General features: G+C 43.1%; 1 protein-coding gene across 1 annotated transcript; it reads right to left on the reverse strand.

Annotated features, from left to right (window-relative positions):
• Positions 1 to 7,967: 7,967 nt before the first annotated feature.
• On the reverse strand, positions 7,968 to 13,985 carry LOC139376754 (uncharacterized). Its single transcript, XM_071119651.1, has 4 exons — positions 13,889 to 13,985; positions 10,237 to 10,281; positions 9,618 to 9,742; positions 7,968 to 9,284 (listed from the first exon to the last, which is right to left on the reverse strand). The coding sequence occupies exons 1-4, from the start codon at positions 13,983 to 13,985 to the stop codon at positions 7,968 to 7,970; spliced, it is 1,584 nt and encodes a 527-aa protein (XP_070975752.1).
• Positions 13,986 to 16,277: the final 2,292 nt, after the last annotated feature.

A 16,277-nucleotide genomic window follows, 5' to 3' on the forward strand; every position in this document is an offset into this window, starting at 1 on the left:
TAATAAACATTGTAACTTAATACATTTTTAAATAGACTGCGGTGAAATGAGCAGCAGTGTGAACCAAAGATAATTCAGAGTGAGCGTGATGCAAGAGGTTAGACTCCCACACAGAACATCTGCGGCTGTGTGCTTGTGCATGGGATTTCACGTCACTCTCCTGTGATGTGAAAGCTGCCTGATACTATTTTGAATAGATATTCTCTGTCCTAGAACATCAGTACATGAAGGGGAATTGTCCAAAACTCCATTTATGGTTTCTAAACCTATTTGTTTGATCTATTGTTTATTATCCTTGTTCAAAGCCTTTTCCTTGGACAGATCAGACTGGCCATGACTCATGAAAGTAAACATGTTGCTGGATTGTTGGTCATTTTGTATCGATGTGCGAGGGTGTCATTTTCCTAAAGTCTGAAATTAGCATGTTGAGCACTTTAGTGAGTCTCCATTCAAGGACACTGTCAATTTCACTAAATACTACCATCCACAATATACACGTGATAAAGCAGCCATCTATTGAAGCCCTATTTGAATGGGACCGGTATAATTAAGCAGGGAGGCCAGAGGTATATGGCCAATATACCACGGCTAAGGGCTGTTCTTATGATGTCATATGTTTCATTTTCCTATCTGTGACTGTGCTTTATATATTCTGATGCTATTTCTGTCTTTGTGTTGTAACAAACCAGAGAATAAAAGACAAATCAACAAATGAGTTAAAATGTTTCTTTCTTCCTTTCACTTCATAGTTGTTCCCACAGCCTTGTTTAAAACGCAGCTGAATTATTTTCAACTCGGAGGAGGTCCCCAGTAGAGATTCTCCATTGAACATGTATTATAGTCCAGGAAGAGGCTTAATGTCTGTGAGGGAACATGACCCTACATGTATTATAGTCCAGGAAGAGGCTTAATGTCTGTGAGGGAACATGACCCTACATGTATTATAGTCCAGGAAGAGGCTTATGTATTATAGTCCAGGAAGAGGCTTAATGTCTGTGAGGGAACATGACCCTTCATGTATTATAGTCCAGGAAGAGGCTTAATGTCTGTGAGGGAACATGACCCTTCATGTATTATAGTCCAGGAAGAGGCTTAATGTATGTGAGGGAACATGACCCTTCATGTATTATAGTCCAGGAAGAGGCTTAATGTCTGTGAGGGAACATGACCCTACATGTATTATAGTCCAGGAAGAGGCTTAATGTCTGTGAGGGAACATGACCCTACATGTATTATAGTCCAGGAAGAGGCTTAATGTATGTGAGGGAACATGACCCTACATGTATTATAGTCCAGGAAGAGGCTTAATGTCTGTGAGGGAACATGACCCTTCATGTATTATAGTCCAGGAAGAGGCTTAATGTCTGTGAGGGAACATGACCCTTCATGTATTATAGTCCAGGAAGAGGCTTAATGTCTGTGAGGGAACATGACCCTTCATGTATTATAGTCCAGGAAGAGGCTTAATGTCTGTGAGGGAACATGACCCTTCATGTATTATAGTCCAGGAAGAGGCTTAATGTCTGTGAGGGAACATGACCCTTCATGTATTATAGTCCAGGAAGAGGCTTAATGTCTGTGAGGGAACATGACCCTACATGTATTATAGTCCAGGAAGAGGCTTAATGTCTGTGAGGGAACATGACCCTTCATGTATTATAGTCCAGGAAGAGGCTTAATGTATGTGAGGGAACATGACCCTTCATGTATTATAGTCCAGGAAGAGGCTTAATGTCTGTGAGGGAACATGACCCTTCATGTATTATAGTCCAGGAAGAGGCTTAATGTATGTGAGGGAACATGACCCTTCATGTATTATAGTCCAGGAAGAGGCTTAATGTCTGTGAGGGAACATGACCCTTCATGTATTATAGTCCAGGAAGAGGCTTAATGTCTGTGAGGGAACATGACCCTTCATGTATTATAGTCCAGGAAGAGGCTTAATGTCTGTGAGGGAACATGACCCTTCATGTATTATAGTCCAGGAAGAGGCTTAATGTCTGTGAGGGAACATGACCCTACATGTATTATAGTCCAGGAAGAGGCTTAATGTCTGTGAGGGAACATGACCCTTCATGTATTATAGTCCAGGAAGAGGCTTAATGTCTGTGAAGGAACATGACCCTTCATGTATTATAGTCCAGGAAGAGGCTTAATGTATGTGAGGGAACATGACCCTTCATGTATTATAGTCCAGGAAGAGGCTTAATGTATGTGAGGGAACATGACCCTTCATGTATTATAGTCCAGGAAGAGGCTTAATGTATGTGAGGGAACATGACCCTACATGTATTATAGTCCAGGAAGAGGCTTAATGTCTGTGAGGGAACATGACCCTTCATGTATTATAGTCCAGGAAGAGGCTTAATGTCTGTGAGGGAACATGACCCTTCATGTATTATAGTCCAGGAAGAGGCTTAATGTCTGTGAGGGAACATGACCCTTCATGTATTATAGTCCAGGAAGAGGCTTAATGTATGTGAGGGAACATGACCCTTCATGTATTATAGTCCAGGAAGAGGCTTAATGTCTGTGAGGGAACATGACCCTTCATGTATTATAGTCCAGGAAGAGGCTTAATGTCTGTGAGGGAACATGACCCTTCATGTATTATAGTCCAGGAAGAGGCTTAATGTCTGTGAGGGAACATGACCCTTCATGTATTATAGTCCAGGAAGAGGCTTAATGTCTGTGAGGGAACATGACCCTTCATGTATTATAGTCCAGGAAGAGGCTTAATGTCTGTGAGGGAACATGACCCTTCATGTATTATAGTCCAGGAAGAGGCTTAATGTATGTGAGGGAACATGACCCTTCATGTATTATAGTCCAGGAAGAGGCTTAATGTCTGTGAGGGAACATGACCCTTCATGTATTATAGTCCAGGAAGAGGCTTAATGTCTGTGAGGGAACATGACCCTTCATGTATTATAGTCCAGGAAGAGGCTTAATGTCTGTGAGGGAACATGACCCTACATGTATTATAGTCCAGGAAGAGGCTTACTGTCTGTGAGGGAACATGACCCTTCATGTATTATAGTCCAGGAAGAGGCTTAATGTCTGTGAGGGAACATGACCCTTCATGTATTATAGTCCAGGAAGAGGCTTAATGTATGTGAGGGAACATGACCCTACATGTATTATAGTCCAGGAAGAGGCTTAATGTCTGTGAGGGAACATGACCCTACATGTATTATAGTCCAGGAAGAGGCTTAATGTCTGTGAGGGAACATGACCCTTCATGTATTATAGTCCAGGAAGAGGCTTAATGTCTGTGAGGGAACATGACCCTTCATGTATTATAGTCCAGGAAGAGGCTTAATGTCTGTGAGGGAACATGACCCTTCATGTATTATAGTCCAGGAAGAGGCTTAATGTCTGTGAGGGAACATGACCCTTCATGTATTATAGTCCAGGAAGAGGCTTAATGTCTGTGAGGGAACATGACCCTACATGTATTATAGTCCAGGAAGAGGCTTAATGTCTGTGAGGGAACATGACCCTACATGTATTATAGTCCAGGAAGAGGCTTAATGTCTGTGATGAACTCGGAGGAGGTCCCCAGTAGAGATTCTCCATTGAATATGTATTATAGTCCAGGAAGAGGCTTAATGTATGTGAGGGAACATGACCCTACATGTATTATAGTCCAGGAAGAGGCTTAATGTCTGTGAGGGAACATGACCCTACATGTATTATAGTCCAGGAAGAGGCTTAATGTCTGTGAGGGAACATGACCCTACATGTATTATAGTCCAGGAAGAGGCTTAATGTCTGTGAGGGAACATGACCCTACATGTATTATAGTCCAGGAAGAGGCTTAATGTCTGTGAGGGAACATGACCCTTAATGTCATGTATTATAGTCCAGGAAGAGGCTTAATGTCTGTGAGGGAACATGACCCTACATGTATTATAGTCCAGGAAGAGGCTTAATGTCTGTGAGGGAACATGACCCTACATGTATTATAGTCCAGGAAGAGGCTTAATGTCTGTGAGGGAACATGACCCTTCATGTATTATAGTCCAGGAAGAGGCTTAATGTCTGTGAGGGAACATGACCCTTCATGTATTATAGTCCAGGAAGAGGCTTAATGTCTGTGAGGGAACATGACCCTACATGTATTATAGTCCAGGAAGAGGCTTAATGTCTGTGAGGGAACATGACCCTACATGTATTATAGTCCAGGAAGAGGCTTAATGTCTGTGAGGGAACATGACCCTACATGTATTATAGTCCAGGAAGAGGCTTAATGTCTGTGAGGGAACATGACCCTACATGTATTATAGTCCAGGAAGAGGCTTAATGTCTGTGAGGGAACATGACCCTACATGTATTATAGTCCAGGAAGAGGCTTAATGTCTGTGAGGGAACATGACCCTACATGTATTATAGTCCAGGAAGAGGCTTAATGTCTGTGAGGGAACATGACCCTACATGTATTATAGTCCAGGAAGAGGCTTAATGTATGTGAGGGAACATGACCCTACATGTATTATAGTCCAGGAAGAGGCTTAATGTCTGTGAGGGAACATGACCCTTCATGTATTATAGGGAACTGTGATTATAGTCCAGGAAGAGGCTTAATGTCTGTGAGGGAACATGACCCTACATGTATTATAGTCCAGGAAGAGGCTTAATGTCTGTGAGGGAACATGACCCTACATGTATTATAGTCCAGGAAGAGGCTTAATGTCTGTGAGGGAACATGACCCTACATGTATTATAGTCCAGGAAGAGGCTTAATGTCTGTGAGGGAACATGACCCTACATGTATTATAGTCCAGGAAGAGGCTTAATGTCTGTGAGGGAACATGACCCTACATGTATTATAGTCCAGGAAGAGGCTTAATGTCTGTGAGGGAACATGACCCTACATGTATTATAGTCCAGGAAGAGGCTTAATGTCTGTGAGGGAACATGACCCTTCATGTATTATAGTCCAGGAAGAGGCTTAATGTCTGTGAGGGAACATGACCCTACATGTATTATAGTCCAGGAAGAGGCTTAATGTCTGTGAGGGAACATGACCCTTCATGTATTATAGTCCAGGAAGAGGCTTAATGTATGTGAGGGAACATGACCCTACATGTATTATAGTCCAGGAAGAGGCTTAATGTCTGTGAGGGAACATGACCCTACATGTATTATAGTCCAGGAAGAGGCTTAATGTATGTGAGGGAACATGACCCTACATGTATTATAGTCCAGGAAGAGGCTTAATGTCTGTGAGGGAACATGACCCTTACATGTATTATAGTCCAGGAAGAGGCTTAATGTCTGTGAATGAACATGACCCTACATGTGAAAACTAAGATTAAACTGCAGAGCTGTATTACTCAAAGCTGTTTTATAACCTTTTTGAGAAAATAGATGGTTTCAGTGAGCAGTAAATCTAATTTATCCTCAGTAGTCCTTTCCCTAGTGGAGATGGTCTTAGCTCTCTTCAACCAGCAGAAACAGCAGAAACCAAACATTTACAAGACGACACCTGCAATTCAGTGCATATTTCCACGAGTTTTCAGAAGAACACTTTGGCCTCAAGGTGTAGCCAACTGCTGCTGACAGTTTTAAAAGCAAGTAGCACCCAGTGGAGAATGTAATGATTAGCTGAACCCAGTGTTTGTGCTCTGTCTGGTGACAGGTTTAAAAGCAGGTAACACCCAGTGGAGAATGTAATGATTAGCTGAACCCAGTGTTTGTGCTCTGTCTGGTGACAGGTTTAAAAGCAGGTAACACCCAGTGGAGAATGTAATGATTAGCTGAACCCAGTGTTTGTGCTCCGTCTGGTGACAGGTTTAAAAGCAGGTAACACCCAGTGGAGAATGTAATGATTAGCTGAACCCAGTGTTTGTGCTCCATCTGGTGACAGGTTTAAAAGCAGGTAACACCCAGTGGAGAATGTAATGATTAGCTGAACCCAGGGTTTGTGCTCTGTCTGGTGACAGGTTTAAAAGCAGGTAACACCCAGTGGAGAATGTAATGATTAGCTGAACCCAGTGTTTGTGCTCCGTCTGGTGACAGGTTTAAAAGCAGGTAACACCCAGTGGAGAATGTAATGATTAGCTGAACCCAGGGTTTGTGCTCTGTCTGGTGACAGGTTTAAAAGCAGGTAACACCCAGTGGAGAATGTAATGATTAGCTGAATCCAGTGTTTGTGCTCTGTCTGGTGACAGGTTTAAAAGCAAGTAGCACCCAGTGGAGAATGTAATGATTAACTGAACCCAGTGTTTGTGCTCCGTCTGGTGACAGGTTTAAAAGCAGGTAACACCCAGTGGAGAATGTAATGATTAGCTGAACCCAGCGACTGCTCTGTCTGGTGACAGGTTTAAAAGCAGGTAACACCCAGTGGAGAATGTAATGATTAGCTGAACCCAGTGTTTGTGCTCTGTCTGGTGACAGGTTTAAAAGCAGGTAACACCCAGTGCAGAATGTAATGATTAACTGAACCCAGTGTTTGTGCTCCGTCTGGTGACAGGTTTAAAAGCAGGTAACACCCAGTGCAGAATGTAATGATTAGCTGAACCCAGTGTTTGTGCTCTGTCTGGTGACAGGTTTAAAAGCAGGTAACACCCAGTGGAGAATGTAATGATTAGCTGAACCCAGGGTTTGTGCTCCGTCTGGTGACAGGTTTAAAAGCAGGTAACACCCAGTGCAGAATGTAATGATTAGCTGAACCCAGTGTTTGTGCTCCGTCTGGTGACAGTTGAAAAACAAGAGGCCCCCATCACCAACAGCGGCAGCAAACGCAAACTGATACCTAAGGACCTCAAATGGGGCAGCAGGGTAGCCTAGTGGTTAGCGCGTTGGACTAGTAACCGAAAGTTTGAAAGTTCATATTCCTGAGCTGACAAGGTACAAATCTGTTGTTCTGCCCCTGAACAGGCAGTTAACCCACTGTTCCTAGGCCGTCATTGAAAATAAGAATTTGTTCTTAACTGACTTGCCTAGTTAAATAAAAACAGCTTCTATGCTTCTCAGTCAGGAGGTAATATACTGTTCAAATACTTCACTTTTTACTATTTTATTTTGAGAAGCCCTATCATGATACTCATTCTGACGTCCTGGATACATCTACAATAGCCTTACCACACCCCTGGATTCCACTGCTGGATTCAGGAGATGACCAGGACTGAGTATTCTTACCTCTAAAATGCTGAACATGTTTGCTAATATGACATACATTTCAGACAGCAATGGCTTTTTACTGTGTTTTCATATGTTATCAAAACCACTTTGATATGTCGTTGTGTACTGTGGGTATTAATTCATGTTTCCGTAAGAAAATGGGAGCTTGTTTCAAAATGTTTTATTTGGAAATAAAATTAACAAACTAACGAGCGGAAGGGTTTGAGGTTGACAGGCTTTAGATATACTATGAAAACCACATTAAATTACACTCAGGAGAGACAATGTTCACAAAACACTGGAAATGGACAATGTACAACCACAGAAAACATATCAATATACTGACACAGATTTAGATTAGACCATATTCAAGTCTGCTAGCTTCCCCTAATTCTACAAACACAATACAGATTTTTTTTCTACAGACAAACGTAGTATTAAATGCGCAACTTTCACATAGACTTCTATGGGACCATAAAACCTAGAGGGACTCATGTTGGGTTTCGGGATAGCCAGGATATCACAGTCAGTAAAATGATATACCTTCAGGCACTGTAATTGAGCAAATCAGATTAACTATTGCAGGTCTGTAACTTCCTGTTGATAAGACACTAGTTGTCCTGCTTTAGCAGTATTGGACCATGGGAGATATTTTAGCACCTTGGTAGGACTGTGAGAGAGTGTGTGTGTGTGTGTGTGTGTGTGTGTGTGTGTGTGTGTGTGTGTGTGTGTGTGTGTGTGTGTGTGTGTGTGTGTGTGTGTGTGTGTGTAAAACATGAACTTGTCTCACTTTCTTCCAGTTCTAGCGTCTAGTTGACATTTGTGTGACGTGTGTTTTTTTAAATGTACTTCTTCCTGTACTGACCCATGTAACTCCTCAGGAAGTCTTCGAACTGTGGGACAGCGTACCCGGGCCCTGCCTTCTGCTGCACCTGCTCCTTCTTGGGCTCCTTGGTCGCGGATTCCATCGCAGCGGGGGAGTCCTCGGCGCGACGAAGGCGGCAGTTGTAGTCGTATTCAGGGTCGCAGTCGGGATCGGGCAAGATCACACCGCTCTTGGCCTTGTTGGCCTCAGCGGTGAGGGTAACGGGGGCGGACATGCCGTTGCAGGTGAAATCGTAGGGGTGGCACTGGGGTACGGCGGGGGCCTTGGGTTCGTCGCTGGCCTTCACAGGAGTGCAGTCCTTGTCGTAGTGCACGTAGCAGTCATGGCCCTCCTTGGTCTTCCCGAGGACGCCCAGGCGGGAGCGGATCTGGAACTGAGGCAGTGCTGGGGGGGCCTTATAGAGGGCGGCGGCAGCACCAAGCAGGCAGTATGGGTCGTAGCGCGGGTCACACGCCAAAGGGGCGGGGGCTGGTGCCGGTACGTCTTTTGGCGTGTACTCCAGGACGGGCTTGGTGAGGCCCGCCAGCTTGTTAGCGGTGAGGGGGTTGCAGCCCTTGTCGAAGAGGGGGTTGCAGTGCTGCTCCTTGGGGGTCTCCAGGGGAGTGGGAGGAGGGGTCGCTACGCTAGCCATGCACAGGGGGTCGGTGGCCGGGTCGCAGGTGGGGTACAGGTGGAAGAAGCCGGAGGGGCCCTTCTCCACCAGCTGAGGCCGGCAGTAGGGGTCCTTGGTGGGATTGCAGCCCAGGGCAGCATAGGACGGGGCGGGTCCAGTAGCGGGCCTGTAGCCGTAGGCGGCGCGCAGGTGGTACTGCAGACACTCGGTGTCGTCAGGGTTACAGATACGCAGCAGCTCTGTCTTCTGCTCAGCGGTGAGGAAGGGCTCCAGGACTGGGGCGTAGAACCCTGTGGGGGTCTTCAGAGGGTACGGCAGGAAGGGGGTCAGGACAGGCACTGGGGCGGCTTTGACCGGAGCCGGGGCTGGAGTCAGAGGAGGCTTTGGGGCAGCCATTTTAGGGGCCATGGGGAAGAGGCAGTAGGGGTCGATATAAGGGTTGCACATTCCGACTGTGGCGGTCTTGATGGGCGAGGGCATCAACACCTTGGCCTTGGGCTTGCTGGTGGACTCGGCGATGCACTCTGGGTCGTCGGATTCGGCGCAGGTCTTGTAGATAGCACTGAGGTGGGTGAGGTAGTGGTTGAAGGTGGGACCCTCCTCGGAGCGGTGCTTGTTCTGCAGGTAGATCATGTACATCTTGTCCAGATCCTCGATCTTTAAGTGAGGGAAGAAGAGACAGACTCCCATCAGATTCAGACATGGGTTCAAATTGTATGTTTTCTTTCAAATACTTTGCACATTTGATTGAGCCTGCCTGAAAAGCCAGATGGGTCAAATTTTCACTTTTCCCGACTATAACATTGGTTCCATTGTGCCTTGCTCAATCTAGACTGTTGAGGGCTAATGGGGGTGGTGGAGAGGCGCAGTACAAAGTAGCAGTTATCTACAAGTTAATAAACTGAAGTATATGGATTAAGATAAACTGGTAGCTATCAAACCAAAAGTACGTTCACTCAAAACAACATCTGTGGATTGTTTGACACTCACTCCTTCCTGGTTGCCAGTATCCATGAAGAATCTGTACCATCCCCAGAAGTCAGGGAGCCGCTGGAGGACGGGCATGTGAACAGGAAGACTCCTCTTGCTGCGGACATCCCTGGATACTGAAGATGCTGATACAAGAGAGAGAGAAAGACAGTATATATTAAGAAGAGAATGTGGACTCAAAAAGAGCCATATTAGATTAAATAAACACATCAACACCTGTACATGAGTATGTGTGAGTACACCACTACATGGCTGTTTGTGTATGTACTGTAAGGATGTATGTATAATGGTATCACAGTAAGTGAGTTAACTGTTTATGTCTGAAAATATTTTAGTATGACATACTATCCAGTACACAGTTTGGACACACCTACTCATTCAAGGGTTTTTCTTCATTTGTACTATTTTATACATTGTAGAATAATATTGAAGACATCAAAACTATGAAATAACACATATGGAATCGTGAAGCAACCCAAAAAGTGTTATATTTTAGATTCTTCAAAGTAGCCTCCCTTTGCACAGTCTTGGCATTCTCTCAGCCAGCTTGACTGGTACTGTACATGCTAATATCCATGTTCCCCTTGTTGTGTCATTCAAACCAGTCCCCCTCACTCACCCTCCTCCTCCACATTCTGCCTCACCGGGCCGGCCCCCAGAAACTCTGTAAAACAACGGTAGGGACATGAGTCAACGAGACCCAGATGTTGTGTGGCTCTGCTAATAGATTCCCTGGGAGCACATGGCAGGAGCCGGCACTTAGAGGAACAGGCAGCATCCTGACCATTAACATACACATCCTTTAAACATACACATACTGTACAGACATACCACCTGGAAGTCAGTGGAAACCATAAAACTACAAAGAGAGCCCAGAAGACCCCCCCCCCCCCCACCCAATTAAACCCCCACTATAAAGTAAGATGTTTTGGGGGGAGGGAGGGGGTGGAATCTGATGTTCTGTACATTGCGTCTCTGTACGTTAGACACACCAGGGGTTTCCTTCAGAGGTTTATGGCAGAAGGGGAAACTTCTCGTCAACTGGTTATGTTATGGTGAGATGTCTACGGTGCCTTACCTTGACTAATGAGACTAGAGTTCAGCTACAATGGCATCAGAGATTCAGCTCTAAGGCATCAGAGATTTCAGCTCCAAGGCATCAGAGATTCAGCTCCAAGGCATCAGAGATTCAGCTCCAAGGAATCAGAGATTCAGCTCCAAGGCATGGTAGTGTACACTTTAGCCTGTGTTCCCCTGTGGCTGACAAGTGATTATCTACCGTACAAGCATTGGTTTGATGTAGAGTGTAGTAAGTAACAGCCCTTTATTTTAGTGGCATTGTAGATCAATTATTATGTACCAACATCCATTAGTGGTATGAATGATGCTCTATGTATAATGCTTTCGGGCTACAGTAAAGTGACTGATCATAAAGCAATCTATTGGGCTACAGTTGTGCTTCAATTTTTGCCTGATCCTGTCACCTCTCCGTTTTGGACTGTTTCGTTCTGGAACTTATTTGACCGGTACCGGTACCTCTAGTGGCCTGGAAAATAATTGGCATTTTTTGCAATGTAAAAATTCTAATAACAAAGTTAATTTTAGTTGCCTTTTTTCGTTAATTATCCTGCTGCCCTCCTCCCCTATATCTATCACAGAACTTGAATGAAATTCACTTTCTATGGATCTCTCTCCCTCTCGCTGCTCTGATAGACATGAGCCTGTAGCTCTCATCTCTCCAGCGTTGCACTTAATAATGTATTACCTTTTATAGACTGGGTGGTTCGAGCCCTGAATGCTGATTGGCTGACAGCCGTGGTATATCAGACCATATTCCACGGGTATGACAAAATATTTGTTTTTACTGCTCTAATTACATTGGTAACCAGTTTATAATAGCAATAAGGCACCTCGGGTGTTTGTGGTATATGACCAATATATTGACCAATGTGTATCCAGGTACTCCACCTTGCGTCTTGCCTAAGAACATCCCTTAGCCGTGGTATATTGCCCATATACCACACCCCTTCCTACCACACCCCTTTTTGCTTAAATAGAGCCGCATGAATGGTTCTGGGGGAGCTGAGCACACCTGATCAATTGAAATAAACTTGCCAACGTTATAGAGTTCCTGCCGTCTGTTCAGAAAGAAATTAAATCAATTCAGAAAAGCCTACTGCACCATGAGAAATACTATAATTTTTCCACAGAGGGTGAATAGCTTATTAAAAATAGCCAAGCTGTGGAGTGTAGCCCAAAAACAAGGCATAGCATGCAGTCGGAAACACACTACAAATCTGTCAGTGAACGAACTGCATGTAGACGAAAATGGCCTTTCAAAATATTTATACAATTGCGGGAAAACACGTTGGAAAGCAAATGGCTCCTGCTGAAAAGAGAAGACTATAATCTGTAGGCTTCCAAAATATTTTAGCATCTTCCAAATATTATTTTACAAAGTAAAACGAGAGAGCAAGAAGAGAGAGAGCATGCCAAAAACCATTCTCAAAGTAGCCTGCCATTTCGATCATTGTGCGGTATTATGATGCTTTCAAGACAACTTGGAACTCTGAAAAAATGTGGTCGAATCATGATGTCAGTGATCTTCAGGTCAAAAAGTCTGAGCACTAGAAAGAGGCCAGAGTTCCCCACTTGGATTTCCAAATTAGATGACCGTTCAAAACTCATTTCTCCAGTCGGAGCTCGTTTATTTTTTTATACAGAATTCCCTGTTGTCTTGAACGCACTTAAGTCGGAAGCTGGACATTTCCCTGCTCCGAGATCCCAGTTGTTTTGAACGCAGCATTAAAAAAAAGATTATACCAAAGTCTTCAGTTATGTAAAATGAAATGCGTTTATAAAAGTCCCAAAAATGTTTCCCATGTGTGAAACTTCGGCAAGTGCCTCTATCTACTGCTCTATGCCACTACGCAAATGTGATATGAATGTAATGCTTAATTATAAAATATACTTTGTTTTGCCTCTTCTCATGCCTCAGAGCTCAGGTCACCCCCCTCTCTTGCTGACTTTTTGTTCCGGCACCTTTATAAATGAAGCACTAGGCTACAGTAAAGTGACTGATATAAAGTGCCGGTCAGTAAATCAGTCAGTCATGTCTTGTAGAAAGTGCTGAGGCACGGCAGTCTCACTCACTTGGTGAAAACATGAGGAGAATTCCAGTGTAGATCAGGGAAAACGGTCTTCCTGCCCGTGCCATTTTCAGCTTTGTCTGTCTCCTGAGGGTGAAATTGGGAATATTGAGTATTTTGGGGGGGAGGAACAGGTAAGAGCGAGTGAGATTTATTCCTGAACATGCTAAAATGGGCTAGACTTTATACACGTTTATGTATAAGCATTAACTATGTCTAAGTGGTGTACATACCAATAATAAATGAAGATGTGTTAACATTTCTAAACATGTAGTCTAAAATAATTTATACGTTTCCAACAGCGATCGGTTCCTCTAGCTCACAAAATGTCTGCTTGTCTATGGTCATGTAAATTCATAACCTTTGCAGTAAACAATTGTTTATACAGGCCCAAGTCATTGTCCTGTAAATGGATAATCAGTCTAATTTGTTTATTCTATCAAAAGGTTGAGAACAGCTGACCTTGGAGCAATGCACGAAAGCACCAAAGGCTAGTAACTTCAACAAAAAATATGCAAAACAATATCATGTAGCCTGCTTATCTTGGCTCGGACTAGACTATAGTTTTTCCTGAGGCAAAGTCTTGAAAAGGCATTAAAATGTAATGCACTGGAATGATGTATTATTCTATTGGCTTCACCACTGATGGAGGGATTGACTTGACAGAATAGAACTCCTATGTGTTATGATGAAAATCCATTGCCAGCTTTGCTCCCAAACCAACAACTGAATCATTGTCGATTCTGAAATAAACTCTTGCATGTAGCAACTGACTGACACTAGCTTTCCTACCATACAAAGAGCTCGGTACTAAATAAACTCAGCTTTAGCCATGGTTATATAGACAATATACATGAACTGTATATAAAAAGTCACATTAGTGACATCTAGCAAACATTACACATTTATGTATTTTGAGCTTATTCTTGTATAATGACAAGCGCTTTACAAATGCAATACATACTGATTCTTTATAAGCACACCACTGTAACACACTATACGCATTATAATCCATGACTTACCTGTTGTTCAAGTGAAGCTCTGCCCTCCGGAGATCCTGAAGGAGCCAGTGGCTCTCTGAGTTGATTGGTTTGGGGGGGGGGGCGGGGGTATAGCTCTCACCGAGCCTTTCTGCTACCTTTCTGCTCCCTTGTATGGGAGAGGAGCGCAGGGCAACATTTTTAAGGAGCTTCTTGATCATTAAAAAACAAAAAGCCATGTCGTGTGGCTGGAGCATGCTGTTACAAGCTCCGGTATTGGCTCCTGTACAGCCAGCTGATGGACCAATAGGGGGCCTGTAATTACCCCAACTGAACAGCAAGACCCCTGGGTAGATAAATACCCGATTAACAGGATACCATTTTGATGTACCTTATTTGTTTTACACCGATTTGTAGTTTGGGTTTAAGATGCCTATAAATATCAATCAAGACAACAATCATCGTCTCTGGATAGAACAGCCATTATTATGGATCTTGGAGCTGATTCAGGCAGCATGATTCACTCAGTAAAACCCTAAAAACAGTCAACTTGTCTCGGACTGTGTTGTTTCTCACAGAACATCTAGTGTAGTATAATAGAATGTAAAGATCCCTCACTCAGCCATAGATACAGCCTACCGTCTACCACTATATGTGCAGTGTCTCCAGCAGGTTCATAGAGACAGCCCTGGTCAATAGCTAGTCATATATCTCATAACACATTCCTCTGGTATTTAATTAGAATCCCCATCAGCTGTTGCTATAGCAGCAGCTACTCTTCCTGGTGGTGCACATAAATCATGACATAATACAGAACATTAATAGACAGGAACAGCTCAAGGACAGAATTACACAGATTTAAAATAACCAAAAAAGGGTCCTACAGTTTAACTATGGTCCGTGCGATCCAGAAACGTTTGGACGTCCCTACCCCACTGAAGTTGAAATTTAATTTCATTTAATGTTAAGTCCCAAGAATGCTGAATAATACTGACCGTTACACTATCTCAACTTCTTACACCATCTTTCCTGGAAACACAACTGAAGAGAGCGACTGTTGTCCAAGCAGAGACCTTAATGAGCACACTACCAACTGAGCTCTGACTGACACCTGGAAACATGCCAACCGGGACCGGTGGCACTGAGCTGTTTCTGTTGGAATCAACTTGAAAAGCTTTTATGAAGCCTTCAATGACCCTTCATAAGGCCTTCGTAGATGCTTCATCAACCATTCATAAGCAAACGTCATGCTACATGGAAGGTGGGAAAAGGGGCTATTGCCACATTTGAATAATATGGAGTATAGAATGTATGGATCATGAAATGGACCATGTGCAAAGTGAAGACATTACCTCCTCAGTCTTCCATGCATGGAGGCATTCTATAGTTCAATTGTTGCCTTGACAACAACTCTTAAGTTAATAGTAGCCATATTGTTAATGTCAAAGTTCTTATACTCATGGAAACGTTATGGCAAGGGAAATTTGTGTGAAAAGCCCATAAAGCGGTTTCTTAACACTTGTGGACCCTGAAAACTCGTAAAAATAAAACAGACACTTGCTGTAAAAAACGATGAGGTCCTATCACCACTTTCATGTAAGCAGTTTTTCATGTGTTCTCTTGCGTGTTCGTTTGACGAACTACACGCCACCAACAAGGGAAGAGAACACGTACAGTGGTCAGTCAACGAGGTGAAACGTTCTGAAAGATGTTTAGTGGTGGGAGTACTGAAACTATTTTTGTCCGCTCACACAGGAGCAATAAAGTCCCAGTGCACAAAAAAATATCCATCTCAGGGGAACCCTCAGCACCCCTGCATCCCACAGCTATGGGAATGAATAGAGCTGATACCATTATTTATTCAACATCAGAACTCTGTTCTGTGGAACAGATTTGATTGTATCTCAATGTTCTGTGACATAGCACCCTCGTCATCCACACTTGATTAAAAATAAATATAAATTTGTTGACATGGAAAGTGCTAATTCTAAAGGCCAGGAATTATTTAAATGTTGGATTTGGAACATTACAATGTGTCCTGAGCAATTAATCATAGCATAGCCTTATACAATGTTTGGTGGAATTGGTTCACACCAATAAATCAACAACTCTCCATATCGACATTAAACATACTCAAACTTTGTACTTCAGTTGTTTACTTTAGAAAATACAGATTATTCATGTAATTATTTGTGGAGTACAATTAACATTTTGTTGAGAGAATGCCAAGATTGTGCAAAAGCTGTCATCATATATATCTCAAATATATTTTGATTTGTTTAACACTTTTTTGGTTACTACATGATTCCATATGTGTTATTTCATAGTTTTGATGTCTTCACTATTATTCTACAATGTTGAAAATATATATTTTTTAAAATAAACACCCTGGAATGAGTAGGTGTGTCCAAACTTTTGACTGGTACTGTATATACAGTATATACAGCTTTATAATGTACTGTGTCCTGCTCTAGTGTTTCCAAGGTAACCAAATGCATGGACAAGTGATATATGCATTTTCTCATCTTTCT

The sequence above is a fragment of the Oncorhynchus clarkii genome, chromosome 20, assembly GCF_045791955.1.
Source record: "Oncorhynchus clarkii lewisi isolate Uvic-CL-2024 chromosome 20, UVic_Ocla_1.0, whole genome shotgun sequence".
NCBI classification, from domain to species: domain Eukaryota; kingdom Metazoa; phylum Chordata; class Actinopteri; order Salmoniformes; family Salmonidae; genus Oncorhynchus; species Oncorhynchus clarkii.